Source organism: Phyllostomus hastatus, unplaced genomic scaffold (assembly GCF_019186645.2).
Source record: "Phyllostomus hastatus isolate PE091 unplaced genomic scaffold, TTU_PhHast_1.1 phas_scaffold_182, whole genome shotgun sequence".
NCBI lineage: Eukaryota > Metazoa > Chordata > Mammalia > Chiroptera > Phyllostomidae > Phyllostomus > Phyllostomus hastatus.
In genome coordinates this window covers 23,318,465-23,340,188 of record NW_025334013.1, presented here as the reverse complement: position 1 = coordinate 23,340,188, position 21,724 = coordinate 23,318,465, and the positions used below count along the sequence as shown (strand labels likewise).

At 36.1% G+C, this 21,724-nt stretch overlaps 1 protein-coding gene across 1 annotated transcript in view; it reads right to left on the bottom strand.

Annotated features, from left to right (window-relative positions):
* AGO3 (argonaute RISC catalytic component 3) overlaps window positions 1-21,724 on the bottom strand; it is a 104,830-nt gene that overhangs the window by 75,538 nt on the left and 7,568 nt on the right. The window contains exon 2 of the mRNA XM_045859243.1: window positions 5,969-6,140. Within this exon, the coding sequence (XP_045715199.1) occupies window positions 5,969-6,140 (172 nt within the window). The remainder of the gene's footprint in view (window positions 1-5,968; window positions 6,141-21,724) is intronic.

Below are 21,724 nucleotides of genomic sequence, written 5' to 3'. Positions count from 1 at the left end.
GTTTTCCTTACATACCTAAATTATTAATTCTTCTAAATCATCTAAGTCCTCTCTTCACCACTTGCCGTTAAGTCTTATAACACACTACCTCTAATCTACAAAAGTAGGTACCAAAAGTGCTATAGTAACAGTATGCTAAAGCATGAGGAAAAAAATTTTTTATATTTAATTTTCAGCTAACAATTTGAAATTAAGACTTACTAATATTCATAAATATGGCTTGATACTGGTGCCCCGACTTAGTCCATGTCAGACGGTTAGGTGTAACACCAGGAATCCTAACAGAATAATGGGAGCTCTATAACATATAAGAGTTAATGGTGAACTCTCATTCATTCTTCATGTTCAGCATATTGCAACTTATTTTAGTTCAATTGTATGGTACACATTGTCAGGTTTTTGATACGTTAACCTAAAAATATCAAATTATTAAAAATATATTCTTAAATAGTTTATTTCAAAATATTGTTTCCTACCTTTAATTTTTCTATAGTTATGCAATATGTTAAAACAGTAGTACATGTCTATAAACTTTTTTAATACATGTATGTATATATATATATATTTGTCTTTTAAGTGCATGGTCAAACATATTTTAACTAATGGGAATATGTGATCAAAAGTTTAAAGATCACTGATACAGACAACTATAATAGCCTTAAAAATGTTCTCTGGGACTAGTCTTTCTCTTCTCTCATTCATTCTCCACACTGTCATTAGTTAATGCTTTTAAATACAGATGTTCCTCATTTGTTCAAAAGGTTCCAATGGCTCTCTACTATTTCTGAATTCACAGGCCTTAGCATAATGATGTACCCTCTAGATAATTTTTCAGACTCTATTTATATTGGCCTACTTCTGTTACATAAATATGTCTTACCTTTGCTCATGCTCTCTCTATACAGATTATTCTTTTCCCTGACCCACTGGACAAACTATTCAGCTCAGATACCATGTCATGTACCTCGTCTTCTTCCCTAACCAAAAGCAGAAACCATTAATTTAAAAAAAAATCATTGAATTTATTGGAGTGACAGTGGCTAATAAAATTACCATTACTCTTTCATCACAGCACATAACACATATCTTACAGAACTTGTCACTCCATATAGACTATGAAATCCTTATCAAGGATCATGTCTTACTTATCTTGTGACCTCCAGAATATAGCACAGTGTCTAACAAAAAAACAGGAGCACAATAAATTAAATAGTTAAATGAAAATAGGGAGTATCCAAAAAATAATCTTTAAGTATGTAAAGTACTGCAGGATTTAGAATTGTAATTCCAGTAAGGGTGCATGTATTTTTAAATCTAGTACCAATACCATTCTATTTTAGTAAAACTATAATAAATTGAGATAATTGGTTTAAATGGACTTATTAACTTAGTCTAAGGAAACAAACTCGAGCAGACCTAAAGTAAACAAATTAAGGCACACCCATACAATGAGATGTTATATAGCTGTTATTATAATTTAAATCTACACAAACGGATAGATGTTAGGAATGAACTCTGCCCACTAGTCCCTGATGTTTAGACATATATTTACTTATAAAAGTATCTTTCAATCCCAAATATACTGTACTATTAACCAAAAGACTATAATTACCAGTGAGTAATTTATTTAGGTGCTACTTTAACAATGTGGTGATTGCGGCGGGGTGGTGGTGGTGGAGAGTATAAGGGGACTAAATGGTAATAAAAAAACCACAATAAAAATAAATAAAATTCTTTAAAAAGAATTTTGAGATTTGAAATAATCACTATCTGTTACATTTCTTTTCTTCCAAGTGATTAACAAACAAGGAAAATAAAGTGATACATTATTACCTGACATATTTTGCATGGTACAATTTCCTCAAGATAGTTAAATACCATACTGTTTGATTTTTCATCACAGTGTTTTCTAGAGTATGTCCTGTAAGTATGATTCTCTAGGTATCACACCAAAAGAACAACTGGCAAAAGAAAAAACCGAATTTCATAAAAATTAAAAATTTGCTTCAAAAGACATCATCAAGAAAGTAAAAAGGCAGCATGCAGAAAGGGGAAAAAATGTGCAAATCATTATCAATCAAAAGGTCAAATAAGAGACTTTTAACTAGAAGGTATAAAGAAATCCAACAACTTAATGGAAAGACAAAAGATCTAATCTAAAAATGGGCAAAGGATCTGAATAGACGTTTCTCCAAAAACACGAATGGCATAGTATGTGAAAAGATGCTCAACATCATCAGCCATCAGGGAAATGAAAAATCAAAATGACAATGAGATACTACTTAACAGTCATTAAGATGGCTATAACAAATAAGACAGGTAACAGATCTTGGTGAGGATGTGGAGAAACTGGAATCACCACACACTGCTAATGGGAATGTAAAATGATGCAGCCACTTTGGAAAAGAGTCTGGCAGTTCCTCAAAAGAGTAAAGAAAAAGTTGCATATGTCCATACAAAATCCTGTACATGAATGTTCATAGCAGCATTATCCATAAGACCAAGAAGTACAAACAACTCACATATCCATGAACTGATAAATCTATAAAAATATCTATACAATGGAATACTATTTAGTAACAACAAAAAAAATGAAGTAGTAACACATGTTACAAGTTCGATGAATCTTGAAACCATGTGAATTGAAAGACATCACACAAAAAGGCAGGCACTGTATAATTCCATTTATATGAAATGTCCAGAAAAGGCATATCTACACAGACAGAGAGTAGATTAGTGTTTAGCATGGGCTGTGGGAAAGGAGTCAATGGGTAGTGACATAAATGTGTATGGGATTTCTTTTTAGGAGGATGAAATATTTTAAAATGAGATAGTGGTGATAGTTGTACATCACCTCTGTGTGAATTTTTGTATGGTGTGTGAATTTTACATCAATAAAATTGTTATTTTAAAAAAGTATATCCCTTTCTTGGCATACTACCCAATTATAACACTATGCCAATGATATTCCTAATAACACCAGGAAAGGTGTTCCTTCAAACACTCTGATTTGAGCTTTCCATTTAAAACCTGAAATGACATCAATATAGATTTTTTCCTTCTAAAATTCAATCAGAATTACATTATATCCATATACAATATGCACACATATCTGTCCCTATATCATTAATCATAATATAATAGTAACAGGGTCCTGGCTGGGCAGCTCAGTTGGTTTAGTTTCCCCCTTGATTCACCAAGGTTGTGGGTTCAATCTCAGGTTTGCACATACCATGAATGCATAAATCAGTGGAACAACAGACTGATGTCTGTCTCAATCCTCTCTCTCTACCCACCCTTTCTCCCTTTCTCTAAAATCTAAAATTCAATTTAAAAATGAAAAGAAAAAGCAACAATAATTATAATAGTGCCCTGGCTGGTGTGGCTCTGTGGATTTAGCGCTGTCCTGCAGACAGAGTGCCCCAGTTGGGGGCATGTGAGAGGCAACCATACACTGATATTTCTCTCCCTCTCTCCCTCCTTTACCCTCTCTCTAAAGATAAATAAATAAAATATTTTTTAAAAACAGTAATTATAATAGCAAAATGACTATAATGCTTAAATTATAAAAGAAAATTGAACCCCCCTAAAAATCAACCACACCACCATCAATGATTTTAAGATTCTTTCAAATTTTTATGTGTCTAAAATAGATTTGTTGTATTTATATTGTATATACAATTTTTCCTATGTATTTCATTATTCAATGATTATGAATAAGTACATAACAGTCTACTCAGGGTTTATCCCCATATATACAAGTATTTAGTAGCTGGACAAACATAACATTTCAAGTTACAGAACTTACACTCTAGGTCATAATATTTCTAAAAAAAATTTATGTTTAGTTATTGAGACCATTCACTTGTTAAAGTCTGCTAAACAAACATGCTCCTAAGCCAAAGGATCATTTTCAATCAAAATCATTACATAAGAAACACACACAGACATATACACACCACACCAAAGGGGTGAGGAAAGATAAAGAATACCAATGGACAGAAAGTCTAAAGTAGAGAAGTTGACCCATAAAAAGATTCATGAGCATTTCTCGCATATTTTGTCCAAGAAAACTCCTCTGACTAAAGTGAAAACTTCTGTGGAGACAATACATCACTATGCTGCCATTATGATTAATGCCATAGCACCAAATATTTGAGCATGTGGCATGTGAAGAGAAACCTCATATGTGTTGATTTAAATACTGCTGCATTTTGGCCTGTAACTGTTTAGCTAACACTGAAAAAGAATTGTAAAGTTCTGTCTAATTTCTTCTAATTTCCAGAATTCCAACTGTTGAAGTATAGCAACTAATTTCAAAAGCCCACCAACAACTTTAACTGACTAGATATGTAGTGATATTATAAAAAGTTAAAAAAATCTAGTATTTTGAAAGAAATAAAAGGAATAAGTTTTACAGATGTTGATATAAAATCAAGCCATTATATTAGCAAAGTATAAAGTTCATTTATGTTGTTTTTAGATTCCATTTGTAAGTAAAACCATATGGTATTTGTTTTTCTGTGTCTGACTTAATTAATTCAAGAAAATTTCCTCAAGGTCCATTCAAGATGTCACAAATGGCGAGACTTTATTATCTTCTTGCTTTACAAATATTTCTTAATGACTATCAAGTCAGCATTCTGGAGCTCTGGTCTTGCTTTTGCTATTAGAAATATGTGTTCTTGAATGTCCCTTAACCTTTCTGGATTTCAGCTATTAAAAAAAGAGAGTATCAGATTAGCTGATCTCTTTGATTCTTTCCACATGTAATACTCCACAATTCCCTTCCTGACCTCAGAAAGAATTTGGCATGTTAATTATAATATTCATATAATTTTTTATATGATATCACAAAGATTCTTAGTGTTCATTCACTTCATATATCTTACATGTCTTATCTACTCCACTAAATTATAAATTTCTTGACAGAAAGAACCATCTATTTTTTTTAATTGAGGTAACAATGATTTATAACATTAGATAAGTTTCAGGTGTAGGCACCTATGTCTTAAATGAAGGCACTTAATACCTACTGAATAAGAAAAGTATGAGGTATTTGACACTACAAAACAAAATGTTGAGTATCATTGTTTTTTTAAAATATTTTTTTATTTTATTTATTTTTTAGAGAGGGAAGGGAGGGAGATAGAGAGAGAGACATCAGTGTGTGGTTGCTGGGGGTCATGGCCTGCAACCCTGGCATATACCCTGACTGGGAATCGAACCTGCTACACTTTGGTTCGCAGCCCGCGCTCAATCCACTGAGCTACGCCAGCCAGGGCGAGTATCATTGTTTTCTAAACATTTTTTCCAGTCTTTTTAAAAAAACCTCCTTTTGTGATGCTTTTCATATTCCCTTTCATATTTCCTTATTACCTAAACCACACACACACACACACACACACACACACACACACACACACACACACAGTACTTGGGGAACGTGAGAAAAGAAGCTTACTGAAAGCAGACTGAAAAACCTTTAGATACCATTATTTTCTTGTTCCTATGTAAGATTAAGGAACAGTTAGCAGTTGAGGATCAGGGTAATAGAAAGTATGAAACCACGACAACCACCAATACCTCTACCACCACCATCATCTTAAAGGGTATTTTAAAAAAGGAGTAAATAAGGTGGGGTGGGGTGTTAAGAGATATATTACCTAACAGCAAAGGAAAAGATGCTCAGTGATTTCAAAAGCATCTAAAAATGACTTGGACTTTTTCTATCATCACAAAGAGAACATAGGAGTTCACGTTATAATGGAAAAATTTCAAGGCTGTTTGGAGATTTTACCTATCATTACACCCCTAAAGAACAATCAATTTCAAAACAAATTACCACATGTTCTTGGTCAAACTGTTAGACATTATCACTGTTAATCAGATATACAAGATAAACAGTTACTATGGTAAAGACAAATACCAAGAGTAAAAAAAATCTCCATGACTTCATGGTTCTTACCTGTTTACTCTCCTAGGACACTTGTCTGGTTTAATATCTACCTCATAGAGGTAGACATCAATCTTTGGGATTTCAACTTGAAAACAGTTAGCCAGCAATTTAATGGGTTTGCCCATGGTGCCATAGCCAGGTCTTCTGGGCACCATGAGTAGGGGCTGGGCCCCAACGGGTCCTGCGAGGGAGGGGAAAAAAGTAACAATGTTACAAACTGTATTTGATAATCTTGTCAATCAGAGTGTGTTAGAATTTTAGGCATAGCTGATAATGGGGTTGAAGCCTCATGCTCAAAGATGACAATTTCTAACACCTCTACTTCTTTCCTCCCAACTTACTCCCCTTATTAAAACACACAAACAAACAAAACCATGAGTTCTTCTGGAAAATTGTTCCGGAATGGTAGAAAGAAGGGAAAACAATCACACAAACTCAGGAGAGCATGTGCAAACACAAAGCAGACCTAAACAGTGAGATAGCAAAGCAAACTCAGAGACTAGAAGGATTAGAGCAAATGAACAAAATAAAAACAATATACAGTAAGAAGGGTCAGCAAAACACAAGATCAGTTACTTCAAAATATAAATAAAATCTATAAACTCCAGACACTGAATGCATTATAAACACTGTGTCAATAAATTTGAAGGCTTGATGAAACAAATATGGCTTACTAACAAAAAATATATGAAATATGAAAAGTCCTCTGTTGACAAATATAAAGTGGTACAGTCACTTTGGAAAACAGTATGGTGGTTCCTGAAAACACTAAAAACAGAATAACCATATGATCCAGCAATCCTACTTCTGGGTATCTACCAAAAATACTGAAAGCAGAGTGATGAAGAAATAACTGCACACCTATGCTCACAGCAGCATTACACACAACAGTCAAAAGGTGGAAGCAACCTCAATGTACACTGATAGATAAATGGATAAACAAAATGTGATATATACAATGGAATATTAGCCTTAAAAAGGAAGGAAATTTTGACACATGCTACAATATAGATGAACCTTGTAGAAAGCATGCTAAGTTAAATCAGTCACAAAAAGACAATGTATGTATGATTCCTATTATTAGTATCGCAAAGTAAAAGGGTAGTTGCCAGGGGTTGGGAGAAAGAGAAAATGGGGAATTGCTGCTTAATGGGTCTAGTTTCAGTTTTTCAAGATGAAAACAGTTCTGGAGATTGGCTGCCTACAATGTGAATGTACTTATATACATTCTGAACAGTATATTTAAAATTGCTAGGATGGTTAATTTAACACTGTATTTGATCACAATTTTAAAAGAAACCTAAGTGACATCTAACATTGTTTTTATTTTTTATTGCCTACCCTTAGACAATCCACCACCATTGTTCATGTCCATGGGTCATGCATATTGTTGGGAACTGCCCTGCCTGGTTTCAGAAGTTGTAACCCCACCCCGTGGCTAAGGCTGAGTAAAAAGACCCTGGGACCATAAGCCACTAAGGAGACAAAGCTTATTTTCCCAACAGGGGTGTGCAGCCTCTGCCCCCTTTACTTCACCCTGCTTGGCCCCAGGCAGATGACTGGTTAGCCAATGACGGGTAAGACTCCTCAAGAGAGAGATGACCTAAGACAGGCATGGTTGCAATGGGGCCATCAGGAAAGAACTTGGGGGACTACAGAAAAAGCGGGTGATGGATCCTCACCCCTCGGCTTTGATGTAGCCTGAGTCTTCATTCTATCTGTAAGAAGTCTTCTAATCTCTCAGCTGCTTGCATCCTCCACCTGACTTAAGTCTGAAACAATGCTGGAGGTGGGTGTGGCCCTGTGTTGGAAAGGGCAGCTTCTCCGAGGCAATCAGGCTTAAGAAAGAATGCATAAAATCCTGTGAAACCTGCTTTGCTAAGAATGCCCTCAATTTAAATGATAAGGATCCAAGCATAAAATGAGTTTGTTTCCCAAAGTTTTATGGCCCTTTGGCTATCTGACCCTGACTCAGAATAAGCCCTCATACTTCTTTGAATGTTACCTATTGTTTGATCATTACTGCCTGACAATGATTGGGCTTTATGTATACACCCTGTATTCCTATACAAATTAAACCCAATAAAAGCCCATTAAGGAACAGGCTCAAGGCCCTTCTCCTTTGAGAGACTGGCCACCTTTCCTGCCCAAGCAGATCATGTATTGGTAGACTTATTCTCTTCTGTGATGGCCGGGGAGGGGAGTAAGGGGGACTCTGCTGGACAGAGCTCCCCCACAGGGTATAAGTTTTTTGGCTACTCCATTTCCTATACTGTACTTTACATCCCCATGGCTATTCTGTAACTATCTATTTGTACTTCTTAATCCCCTCACCTCTTCACCACCCCCCACAACCCTCACATCTGGCGACCATCAAAACACTCTCTGTAGCCATGCTTCTGTCTCTGTTCTTGTTTGCTTAGTTTGATTTTTAGATTCAATTGTTGATAGATGTGTATTTTTTGCCATTTTATTGTTCATAGCTTTGATCTTCTTTTTCTAAAATAAGTCCTTTTAATATGTCCTATAATAATGGTTTGGTGATCATAATCTCCTTTAATTTTTTTCTTATCTGGGAAGCTCTTTATCTGCCCTTCAATTCTAAAAGATTGCTTTGCTGGGTAGAGCAATCTTGGCTGTAGGTCCCTGCTTTTCATGATTTTGAATATTTCTTTCCAACCCCAACTAGTCTGCAGTTTTTGTTTGAGAAATCAGCTGACAGTCTTAAATGGGAATTTCTCTTCTCTTGCTGCTTTTAAGATTCTTTATCTTTAACTTTTGGCATTTTAATTATGATGTGTCTTAGAGTGGGCCTCTTTGCATCCACCTTGCTTAGGACTCTGTTCTTCCTGGATTTGCATGTATATTTCCTTCACCAAATCAGGGAAATTTTCTTTATTTTTTCAAATAGACTTACAATTTCTTGCTCTTTCTCTTTCCTTCTGGCACCCCTGTGATGTGACTGTTGGACCTCTTGAAGTTGTCCCAGAGGCTGCTTACACTATCCTCACTGTTTTGGATTCTTTCCTTCTTGTTGTTCTGATTGGTTGTTTTTTGCTTTCTTATGTTCCAAATCATTGATTTGATTCGCAGCTGCATCCGCTCTACTGCTGTTTCCCTGAAAATTATTTATTTCAATTAGTGTATCCTTTGTTTCTGACTGGATTTTTTTAATGTTGTTGAGGTCCTCACTAAGTTCCTTGAGCATCCTTATAACCAGTGTTTTTGAACTCTGCACCTGATAGATTGCCTATCTACACTTCATTTAGCTTTTTCTGGAGGTTTGATCTGTTTTTTCATTTGGGTCATGTTTCTGTACCCCCTCATTTTGGCAGCCTTCTTGTGTTTGTTTCTATGTATTAGGTGGAGCTGCTCTGACTCCATGTCTTGGTGGTGTAGCCTAATGTGGTAGATGTCCTGTAGGGTCCAGTGACATAGCCTCCCTTATTACCCCAGCTGGGTACTCGAGGTGCACCCTTCAAGTGGGCTGAATACACCCTCCTCTTGTAGTTGAGCCTTAGCTGCTGTTGGCAGATCAATGAGAGGGATTTACCTAGGCCAGTTGCCTGCAAGGACTGGCTGTGAACACTTGCCACCAACCTCAGCCCTCTGTGGAGGATTAGCTGTATAAGGGCAGGATGGTGGTGCTCCCATGTGGTGTGTACCTGTCCACTGGGTACTCTGGCCTGGGGGTTTCCGGGTGGTGCAGGCCAATGTCAGCTACCACCTGTGTTTTGCCCAGGGCCATCCTACCTGAGTTATAAAGCAATCTGAGGTTGCTGCTACTTGTGGTAGGATTGGAAATTCCCAGGGGAAGCCAATCTGTGACTCTAAGCTGGATGCTGCTAGTGCTGGGTCTGGGGCTCACTGAGGCCAGTTGTTGTTTATTTGAGAGGATTTAGGAAGTTGTGAAGCAAAAGCCAAGACCAGCCACTCATATGGAAAAGCAGGTTGGGTAGGCCTGTAAGTTGGGACGGGGGTAGTGTCTGTGGATCTCCAAGGCGGGTCAAACAGTGTTAGCCACGTTGATGCAGTCTCAGATACAGCACCAGCCTGCTGGTTCTGTGGGGGAGAGTCTAGAAAAGGGTCAATGGCCCCTGCTCCCTTGGTTCCAGACACTTCAGTTTCTCCCTGTATGTCACTAGTGCCTTTCAAACTGCTACCTCAGTGTTGGAGCTCAAAGGGAGTGAGACTGAGTAGTTGAGTATGTGTGTTGGTTCTTTAAAAAGAACTGCTGGAGCTCCAGAAATTTCTTTCACCGACTTAATCCCCACTGGGTTTGCAGCTGTAAGTTGTGGGGATTTATCTTCCTGGCACTGGAACCCTGAGCTGGGGGGCCTGGTGTGGGGCTGGGACTCCTTGCTCCTAAGACATCCCTCCCAAATTTTTATCTACCATACGTGGGTGAGGGATTAGCCTGTTTTGCATCTGTGCCTGTGTCCCTCCTACCAGTTTGGATAGATGTGGTTTCGTTAATTCCATAGTTGTCAGGCTTCCATTCAACTCAATTTCTGATGGTTCTGAGTGATGGTTGTTCTACATTTTAGTTGTAACTTTGATGTGGTTGCGAAGTAGCAAGCCATGTCTGGTTACGCTGCCATTTTGAGTGGAAGTCAACATTAAGTTTTTAAAGCTCAAAATGTTGTAGTGTTGTTAAAGTTCAAACAATAAATCCAGTTAATAAATTAATAACTATTATCTGAGTGGACTTACATTTAAAATATGTGAAAAGTCCCGTATCTTCAAATTATTTATTTGAAAATAATTAAATCCACAATTTAAAATATTTCCAAACACACTAAAAGATTACAGATTCAGAAGGCTTCACTAAAGAATATATCAAGTATTCAAGTGAAAAAATAATAGCAATCTTATATGAACTCTTCCAGAGAACAGGAAAAAAGTAAACATACCACAATTCAACTTATGATGCCAGAAAAACCCTGATACAAAAACCTGACAAAAACATTATGAAAAAGAAAAATTGTAGGACATACATACAAAAGTCCTAATAAAATGTTAATAAAATTTACCAATGTATCAAAAGAACAATACATCATTACCAAGATGAGTAAGAATATCAAGAATTCTTTTCACTGTGGATACAAGTACATTAAAGTGCTGCCTGTGTAATTTATTTTTAACTTTATTTTCATGTATCTATAAAATTTCTTCTGAGAGCATACTCTTTCCTGTTATCCTAGACTGAAATAGGTAATATCGAGTAATTCTAGACTAGGTCATAATTCTGGCTCTGCCATTTATCTAACCACTTAACCTCTGTCAAATATTAATAGCCCTGAAACTTGATCTGCTACTTTCATAAATCTTATTAGGATCAAATTAGAAAATGTACAACAGCTAAAATTTACCAAGTTCTTATTATGTCTCAGGATATGTTGCTAAATGCTTTATATAAATTATCTCTTTTTGTTCTCATACGAACCCTTTAATCATTTTATAGATGAAGAAAACTGAAATGATTTGACTAAAATTTCCATAGCTAGTAAGTAGCAGAACTGGGATTGGAATCCAACCTTTGGGGGTCTCTATTTTGTACCATTGATATATTTTGTCTACCTTTTTGCCAATAACACACTTACTACAGTTCTGAAATGTTTTGAAGTTATGCACTGTCCATCCTTCCACTTTAATCTCCTTTAATATTGTGTTGCTATTCTGGGTATTCTGCCTTTCCATACAAACTTTAAATCATTTTACTGATATCCATAAAATAACTTGCTGGGATTTTGATTGGGATTGTGCTAAATACATAAATCAAGTTGGAAAGAACGTACCATCCACGTACATGGAATATCTCTATTCAGATTTTCTTTTGATCAGAGTTTTGTAGTTTTCCTTGTAGAGATCTTATTTTGTTAGATTTATACCTAAATATTTCTTTGTGTGTATATGCTAATGCAAATGGTATTGTGCTTTTCACTTCAAATTCTAATTATTCACTGCTTGTCTCTAATTCAATATAAGGCTACAATAATCAAGTCAGTGTGCTATTGGTCAAAGAATAGACAAATAAATCAGTGGTACAAAACACATAGTGTAAAAACTGACCCACAGAGTCAACTGATCTTTGACAAAAGAGCAAAAGCAATTGAATGGAAAAGGATAATTTTTTTTATTTTTTTTAAAAGATTTTATTTATTTTTTAGAGAGGGAGAGAGGGGGAGAGAGAGAGAGAGAAAAACGTCAATGTGCGGTTGCTGGGGGCCATGGCCTGCAACCTAGGCATGTGCCCTGACTAGGAATCGAACCTGCGATGCCTGGTTTGCAGCCCGCACTCAACTCACTGAGCTACGCCAGCCAGGGCAATTTTTTCAATAAATGGTACCAAACAAGTGAATACCCGCATGCAAAAAAAGAAAAAGACTCTACATACAGACCTTATACTTTTTTCAAAAATTAACTCAAACTGGCTGATAGACCTAAATGTAAAATGTAAAACTATGAAACTCCTAAATGTAACATGGGCAAAACTTAGGTGACCCTGGTTTTGGTGATGACTTCTTAGATAGTACACTAAAAGCATAGTCCATGAGATAAAAAATTGAAAGTTTTCATTAAAACTGAAAACTTCTCCCCTGTCTGGTATGGCTCAGTTGGTTGGGTATAGTTCTGAGTGGTGAAAAGTCTCCTATTTGATGCTTGGTCAGGGCATACTCCTGGGTTGCAGATGTGGTCCCTGGTCGGGATGTGTGGGAGAAGCAACTGATCAATGTTGGTCTCTCAAATTGATGTTTCTCTCCTTCTTTCTCCCTTCCTTCCCCTCTCTCTAAAAATAAATAAATAAAATATTTTTAAAAACCTTTTGTTCTTTGAAAGAGAATTAACTTACAAGCCACAGATTGGGAGAAAATACTTGCAAAACATATATCTAAGAAGGGGTTAATATTCAAAATATATAAAGAACTCATACAACTCAATAGAAAAAAATCAGTTGTTTAAAAAATGGGCAAAGGATCTGAACAGACGTTTTCCAAAGAAAACATGCAGATGGCCAAGAGGTATTGGGTAGGCCAAAAAGTTCGTTTAGTTTTTTCTGTATGATGGCTCTAGTAGTGCTTAGTTGTCTTTAACTTCATTCAAAACAATTCTATTAGATTGTGTTGTGACAGCTGTCATATGCGTGTGCATTTAAAAAAAACACCAAAATTGATGAATTTTTGTGCAACCATTTTAATATTAAAGATGGAAGATAACACGCAGCATTTCTGGCATATTATGCTTTACTATTTCAAGAAAGGAAAAAACACAACTGAAATGCCAAAAAAAATTTGTGCAGTATACAGAGAAGGTGCTGTGACTGATCGAACGTGTCAAAAGTGGTTCGTGAAGTGTCTTGGTACTATTGACATTTTGGCCAAATAATTATTTGCTGTGGGGCTGTCTTATGTATTGGAATATATTTAGCAACATCCCTGGCCTCTACCCACTAGAAGCCAATAGCAGGAGATAGCTGACAAACTCAAATTATCCAAATCAATAAAGTTAATGGTGAAAAAGAAAAATGTCTTTTATTTTACAGAAAAAAACTAAACAGACTTTTTGGCCAACTCAATACATGAAAAGGTGCTTAACATCACTAACAATCAGGGCAATGTAAGTCAAAACTACCATAAGATATCACCTCACATCTGCCAGAATGGCTATTATAAAAAAAAAAGAAATAAAAAACAAACTAAGCAAACAACTAGAACAGGAACAGAATCACAGAAGTAAGTAGAGATCACATGGAAGGTTAGCAACAGGGGAGTGGGATGAGGAGGGGGGGGAAAGGTAGAGAACAAGCAGCATAGATGGTAGGTAGAAAATAGACAGGGGGAGGACAAGAATAGTATGGGAAATGTAGAAGCTAAAGAACTTATGACACATGGACATGAACTAAAGGGGGGGAGGTGGGTGGAAGGGGGTGTGCAGGGTGGAGGAGAGTGAAGGGGGAAAATGGGACAACTGTAATAGCATAATCAATAAAATATATTAAAAAATAAATAAAGAAAAACAAGTGCTGGCAAGAATATGAAGAAAGGGGAACACTTGTACACTCTTGATGAGAATGTAAATTGGAAACAGTAACTATGGAAATAGTATAGAGGTTCTCAAACATTAAAAACTGAACTACCATATGACCTACAATCCCACTTCTGGGTATTTATCTGAAGAAAAGAAAAACACTGCCTTGGCTAGGTGGCTCAGCTGGTTGGAGGGTCATCTAATACACCAAAAGGATGCAGGGTTTGATCCCTGGTCAGGACACATACCTAGCTTTCAGGTTCAGTCCCCAGTTGGGGCATGTAAGAGAGGAAACTGATTGATGTTTCTCTCTCACATTGACGGTTCATTCATATTCATTCTCTCTCCCCCCCTTTCCTCTTTCTCTAAAAAAATTAAATTAAATTAAAAAGTCAATGAACATATTCTCCAGTGAGGATTTAAAAAAAAAATGAAAACAGTAACTTGAAAAGATATAAGCACCCCAAGTTCACTGCAGCATTATTTACAATAACCGAAATATGGAAACAACCTACTTGTTTATCAGAGGATGAAAGGATGAAACAAATGTGCTATATATACACAATGGAATATTATGAAAGGTATTCAGCCACATAAAAGGAAATCTTGCTTTTTGCAACAACATGGATGAAATTTGAAGCCATTAATCTAAGTGAAATATGTCAGACAGAAAAAGTCAAATACCACATGATCTTGCCATCTCACCTATATATGTAATTAAAAAAAAAAAAAAAAAAAAGCAAATGAACAAAACAAAAAAAAACCCTAAGCTCAGACACACAGAGAACAGATCAGTGGTTGTCAGAGGTGGCGGGGGCGGGGGGGGAGTGTGAAATGGGTATGGGAGTCAAAAAGTACAAACTTCCAATTCTAAAATAATGAGGTTATGGGGATGTTCTGCATAGCATGGTGACTACAGTTAATAATACTATATTTCATAATTGAAAAGTTGCTAAGAGAGATCTTAAATTCTCATTACAAAAAAGTCTTTATATGATGATGGATATTACCTAGACTTACTGTGATGACCATTTTGCAATATTTACAAATATCAAATTATTATGCTGTACATCTGAAACTAATATAATGTTGTATGTCAATTTTATCTCAATTTAAAAAGGAATACAATAAAATAAGAAAAAAAAAGTCATGTACTAGTCATGCACTACTCGCAAAGCAACCATATGTTACTAACCACATTAACTATTTGGTCATCAGAAAGGATATTTTAAGCATTTTAATCCTAACATGATAATCTGTGATATTTCACTGTGTTTCAATTACATTTTTAGAAACTAGTTAAGGTTAAGTTGATATCTAATATATTATAGTCTTTCCCATTTAAGAATAGCCTCCTAATTAGTCATTGTGATGCAGAATGTCTGATTTTCAGGAACAGATTACTACCTGCTCTTAATCAGTCCTTTCAAGCTTTTAAGAAGGCATTTTGTTCTATTTTATCCACATATTTTTTAGTTTTCTTGAGTGCGAGTTCTGAGCCTAATAAAACAGTCTGCTTGGTGTACACAGAGAAAATTCTATATTTAACTTAATTGCCTGTATTTTCATATAAACTATGAGTGATCTGAGGACAGAAGTTGTGATTCATATTTCTATACCTAATTCATAAAAGTACATCATATATAAAGTCCCTTGTTCTGATCCCATGATCACAGAGCAATGTTCTGATTGTTGTCTGGATACTGACAGAATACCTGAGGAAGATTAGTTGCTGAATAGCCAATATGAATCTTCTTGATGCTCTTGAAATATTTTTCTTTGTAAATTATTAAATTAGCATTATAATTTATATATTAGCCTTTTGTGAATTCAGTTAGCATCGATTGGTCCCTCATGATAATAATCGCCTCTGGATGCCCTGACAAAAACAAGCACAAAGATCTGCAAGCTAGGGACCAGACTGTGGACTACAGTGACCCTGTCTCATCCTATTTCATACATTTCTGTCTGAGTAATCTGAATCACTTCCACAACATTTTCAATATTCATAGTAGCAAACACATTGTGTATATGTTATATTCTGTTTCCATTTAGCATCATAAGCATATCTATGTTTCTAAGACCTTTGAAATAATAATTTTAATGGTTATGTAATCCATTAAGTCATGAACTGTAACTGATCAAGCTCCACTGGAGGATATTTAGCTTGCTTCCAATTTTTCACTATCATAAATAGTGAAACATAAGTAGTTATAATAGATATTCATAGGACTGTATGCCAAATATACCTTCAACCTTTTCCTCCATCTATTGGCTATTCTCTTGAAAACTGTACACTCTCTCAAGTACATGAATACCAGCAATTGCTATGTGCCTACATGAACTTGATTCACAATTGATTGGTCCAGGAATGGAGACCAGATCCAAGACCAAGTAATGAGTCCTTACCCTGGGACTCTTTGTTTAACTCGGGACTTAACTATCAGTAATTTCCTCCCTAGTGGTTAAAGCTGAGAGAGGTAGTAGCTGTTGGAGGTCAGGTGTCCCAATGTGTAGAAAAAGCCAATCAACACTCAAGAGAAAAATGGAAGACATGCAGAGAGAAGTCAAAATAAGAGATGGAGCAGTTTGAAACCATGAGTTCCCAGTTCCAACTGCTCAAAGGCAAGCTCAACTGCAAACCTGTTCTTCCTGTTGCTATTCAACCTTCCTTGGAGTTCATGAACCAATATATCCCCCTTTTTTGCTTAAATTAGTTTCAGCTGGATTTCTGTCATTTGTAGCTAACTCTTAACTGATATAGTAATTATATTAATCATTTCAACTGAAGTACAGTCTCAGACCTAAGTTCAAATTCCAGATCAAATCACCATGGCACAGTCACAACCTCTAAGGGTCAGTTGCCTTAACTATCACTTTAACAATGTGATAATTTGATATAAATGTACATTGTGAAAGTATTCTCCCTGTCAAGTTAGTTAACACATTCATCACCTGACATATTTATCTTTGGGGGTAGAGGGAGGTAAAACATTTAAGTTTTACTCTCAGCAATTTTCAATTATAGCACATAGTGTTATATATAGCACATAGTGTTATCAAGCAGTCACCATATTATACATTATATACTCTGACCTTATTCACCTATAGTTTAAACTTTGTGCCCTTTTAATAATCCCCTATGTCTCCTACCCTCTGGCACCATTTTTCTACTGTTTCTATGAGTGATAATATCATGTAGTGTTAGTCTTTGCCTTATTCACTTAGCGTAATGCCCCCCAGGTTCATTCATGTTGTCACAAACAACAGAATTTCCTTCTTTTTAAGGCTGAATAATAGTTTTATGTATATCTACATCACATTTTCTTGATTCATTCATCCAATGATGGACACATGAAGACTGTTTCCATATCCTGGCTGCTGTAAATGCCACAATGAACATGGGAGTACAGGTATGTCTCCAAGATAATGGTTTCATTTCCTTTGGAAATATACCCAGAAGTGGAATTGCTGGATCATATCCATATCCTCACCAACACTTGTTATTTCCTGTCTTTTTGATAACAGCCATACTAACAGGTGTGACGTGGCACCTCATTTGGTTTTGATTGGCATTTCCCTGATGATTAGCCATGTTGAGCACCATGAACAACTGCATGTTTTCTTAAAAAAAAAAAAAAAGAAAAAGAAAAAAATCTACTCAGGACCTTTACCCATTTTTAAATCAGGTTTTTTTTCTTTTCTGCTGTTGAGTTGTATGAGTTCTTTAATGTATTTTAGATATTTACCCCTTATCAAATATATGGTTTGCAAATATTTTCTTCCATTCCATAGGTTGCCTTTATATTTTGCTGATGGTTTTTCCTTTGCTGAGCAGATGCTTATGAGTTTGATGTAGTCTCACTTGTTTATTTTTGCTTTTGGTGTCAAAACTAAATCACCACCAGCCATGGCTGGTGTGGCTCAGTGGATTGAGCTCCAGCCTGCAAACCAAAGGGTTGATGGTTCAATTCCCAGTCAGGGCACATGCCTGGGTTGCAGGCCAGGTCCCTAGTGCGGGGGGTGTGCCAGAGGCAACCACACATTGATGTTTCTCTCCCTCTCTTCCCCTCTGTCTAAAAATAAATAAATAAAATCTATAAAAAGAAGTAAATCACCACCAAAACCAATGTCAAGGAATTTACACCCTATGTTTTCGCCAAGGAATTTTATGGTTGTAGCTCTTATGTTCAAGACTTCAGTCTATTCTGAGTTAATTTTTGTGTACGGTGTAAAGTAGGCGTCCAATTTTATTCTTTTGCATGTGAATATCTAGTTTTTCTAACACCATTTATTATCTGTTTGTCCATTTTTATGCCAATACCATACTGTTTTGATATGACTTTGTACTATAGTTTGAAATCATGGAGTTTGATGCCTTCAGCTTAGCTTTTCTTTCTCAAGAGTGCTTTGACTATTTGAAATCTTTCGGTAGTTCCATATAAATTTTTGAGTAGTTTTTTCTTTTATTACTTTTTTCTATTGAAAATGCCAATGAAATTTTGACATGGATTGTACTGAATATTTCAATTCTTCCCTTCCAATTTGGGTGCCTTTTGCTTCTTTTTCTTTCCTAATTATCCTGGCTAGAACTTATAGTACCAATTTAAATAAAAGTGGTGAGAGTGGGAATCCTTGTCTTGTTCCTGATCCTAGGGGAGTACAACTGTAGGATTTTCATACATGGCCTTTATTATTTTGAGGTATGTCAGTTGCTTTATTTTAAAAAACAGATAAAATTACTTATACATTATGGAGGTACTTGGCATATAAATTCTAAAAATACAGTAGCTCTTCAACAAATATTAATAAGCATCTACACTATGTCATGCAATATACTTAGTGCATTTTCTTGCATCAAGCACCTATTTGAGAGAGGTGGAGGGAGATGGCATACATAATTTTTTCCTTCCGATAAATTTCAGAAGTAGACCTACCAGGTTGAAGGGTAGGAACACAAACACGTTTCTGACTCTTGATATTTACTGCCAAACTGGCATGTGAACATATTACTATCACCACACTTCTCTCCATTACCTTCTCTAGCATTAGAATTTTAAAAAACCTTTTATGTGTTAAAAAATAGTTTTGTTTTTACATGTGATTACTAACAAGATTGGCTTAAAAATAGCATTTTATTGTTTCATATTCCCTATTCTCTTATGAAATTCACTGCCCCCATAGATAATTTTTAAAAAATCAAAAACATAAAAATTCATTTTCCTATTCTATTTATTGAACAATTATGTTCAAGTTTTTTATAGACACATAGAATAATGATTCAAAGTTACTTTGCTTAAATAATTCATAATGTATTGGGGAAACCACATCTTAATATTTAAGGACTGTAACTTCAGCAACAGTTGCTAACTTGTATTGAGTATTACATATTTGATATACATTAGGTGATTCCTTACTATATAACTTATGAGGCAGGCACTATATTATACTGAGAAAACTGAAGCACAGGGAGACTAAAGAAGATGTTCATAGTTAGAAAGTAGCAAAGCTAGGATTTGCAAATAGGCAGTCTGACTTGAGAGCCTGTATTTTTTATTTTAGTACACAGAATTATACTACAAACTAACATTTGGTGAAAGTCTATCATTAAGTAATTATTCATTGACTCACTATTTTAACAAATATTTAGCCCTGGCTTGTGTAGTTCAGTAGGTTAAGTGCTGGTCTGCAAACAAGCCACTGGTTTGATTCCCAGTCAGGGCACATGCCTGGACTGTGGGCCAGGTCCCCAGCTGGGGACACTCAAGAGGCAACCACACATTGATGTTGCTCTCCTTCTCCTCCCTCCCTTTCCCTCTCTCTAAAAATAAATAAAATAAAAAACAAACATACAAGTATTTAGACTGTCTCTAAGCATTTTTCAGGCTCAAGTGAGCTTACTCACCCCCAACCCAGGACCTAGACTGCAACCCAGGAATGTGCCCTGATTGGGAATCAAACCAGTGACCTCTCTGTTCCTAGTCTGGTGTCAGGTGAGAAAAAACTTTAATAATAATAATGAAGACCTGGTCCTCCAGGAAAGTTTTATGAGAGGGGTGGGAGGCAGATTATACTGTATTTCTTTTTTGCCAATCAGGTAAGTAGTAAGTGCAATGAATAAAAATAAAATAGGTTAAGGGAATAGAATATGTTTGTTGGGGAGGAGAAAAATAGACTAGGTAGCCATTTAGATAGATTTGTCAAAGAAGGCCTCTTTGAAAGTGTAACAAGGAGACAGAAAACAGAAGGAAGTGAGAAAACAAGTCATGTAGATATCTGGAAGAGCATTCCAGGCAGAGGAAAAAACAGGTGTAAAGGAAAAAGCATAAACTTGCTTGGTGTTTGATGAACAGCAGAGAGCAGAGTGAGCGAGAGAGAGAATAGTAGGGTATGACATGAAAAAGATAATGGGAGAACAGAGCATCAACAGAGCATGATGAGGTTTTTGTGTTTTATTCTGAGACATGAGAAACCACCAAAAGGTTCTGAGTCAAGAAGCATTATGATCTGACTTAAAATTAAAAAAAAAAAAATTATCACCTTGGTATGAAAAATGGTATGTGGGGTTCAAGCAGAGAGACTAGTTGGTAGGCTAACTGACTGTCCAGGCAAAGAACAATGTTGACTAGGGCAGGGGTGGTAGCAACTAGGGGAGTGTTGTTGATGTGGAAAAGATGAGAACGCACAGCTGATGGGAACTGCCAAATTAGGTGTGGGGTATGACAGAAAAAAAGCACTCAAGGTATTTTGGTCTAAGCAACTGAAAGAATGAAGTGGCATTTACTGAGATAGGAAAGACCTGGTGATAGAAGAAAGTTTAGAGAGAAATTCAAGAGGATTTTTAGGACTTTCTAAGTTTGCGGTCTCTATACAAGTAGGTGTCTAGTGGGCAATTAGATGGGTATGGAGTTCAAGGGAGAGATCCAGGCTGGAGATGTAAATATGAGTATCTTCAACTTATTAGTGGTATTTGAAACCACAGGAATAGAGATCACCCAGACTGTGGTAGGATTACATAAGAATACTAAACCTGGAACTCTCTCACTCTAGAGATTGGGGAGATAAAGGGGAAAGAGCAAAAGAAGAGAAAAAGTGATAGTCAATAAGGTTGTTGGAGGACCTGGAGTGAGTGATATCCATGAAGCCAAGTGGAAACAGGGTTGAAAGAACTTAATCAAATGCATATGAAAAGTCAAATAAAGTGAAGATTTGGAAATTAACTACTGAGTTGTACAATTTCAGTGGAGACAAAAATCTGACCAGAATTAAGTTCAAAAAGAATGTCCTAAATCTGATCAAGCCTTTAGATCCCAGCAGTTTACAGAAGATTCAGAGGAACATGTTAAATTATACTATGAAGATGGAACCAACAAACTCCAGACTGAGGAAAAACTAAAAGAAAAAATAATCATATGTTGGAGGGTAAAAAAAGAAGAGAAAACTTACAGATTAAGATACTTAAAAGACATATCAGCTCAGTGGGTGGAACGTGATCCCATAAAATGAAAGGTTGCTAGTTCGATTACTGGTCAGAGCACATGCCTGGGTTTGGGGCCAGCTCCCAGGCTGGGAGCTGAGAGCATGCGAGAGCCAACTGATAGATGTTTCTTTTGCACATCAATGTTTCTCTCCCTCTCTTTCTCCCTCCCTTCTCCTCGCCCTAAAAATAAGTAAGTAAAATCTTAAAAAAAAAACCTATCAGTCAATCACAATGTGTAGACTTATTTGGATCCTGAT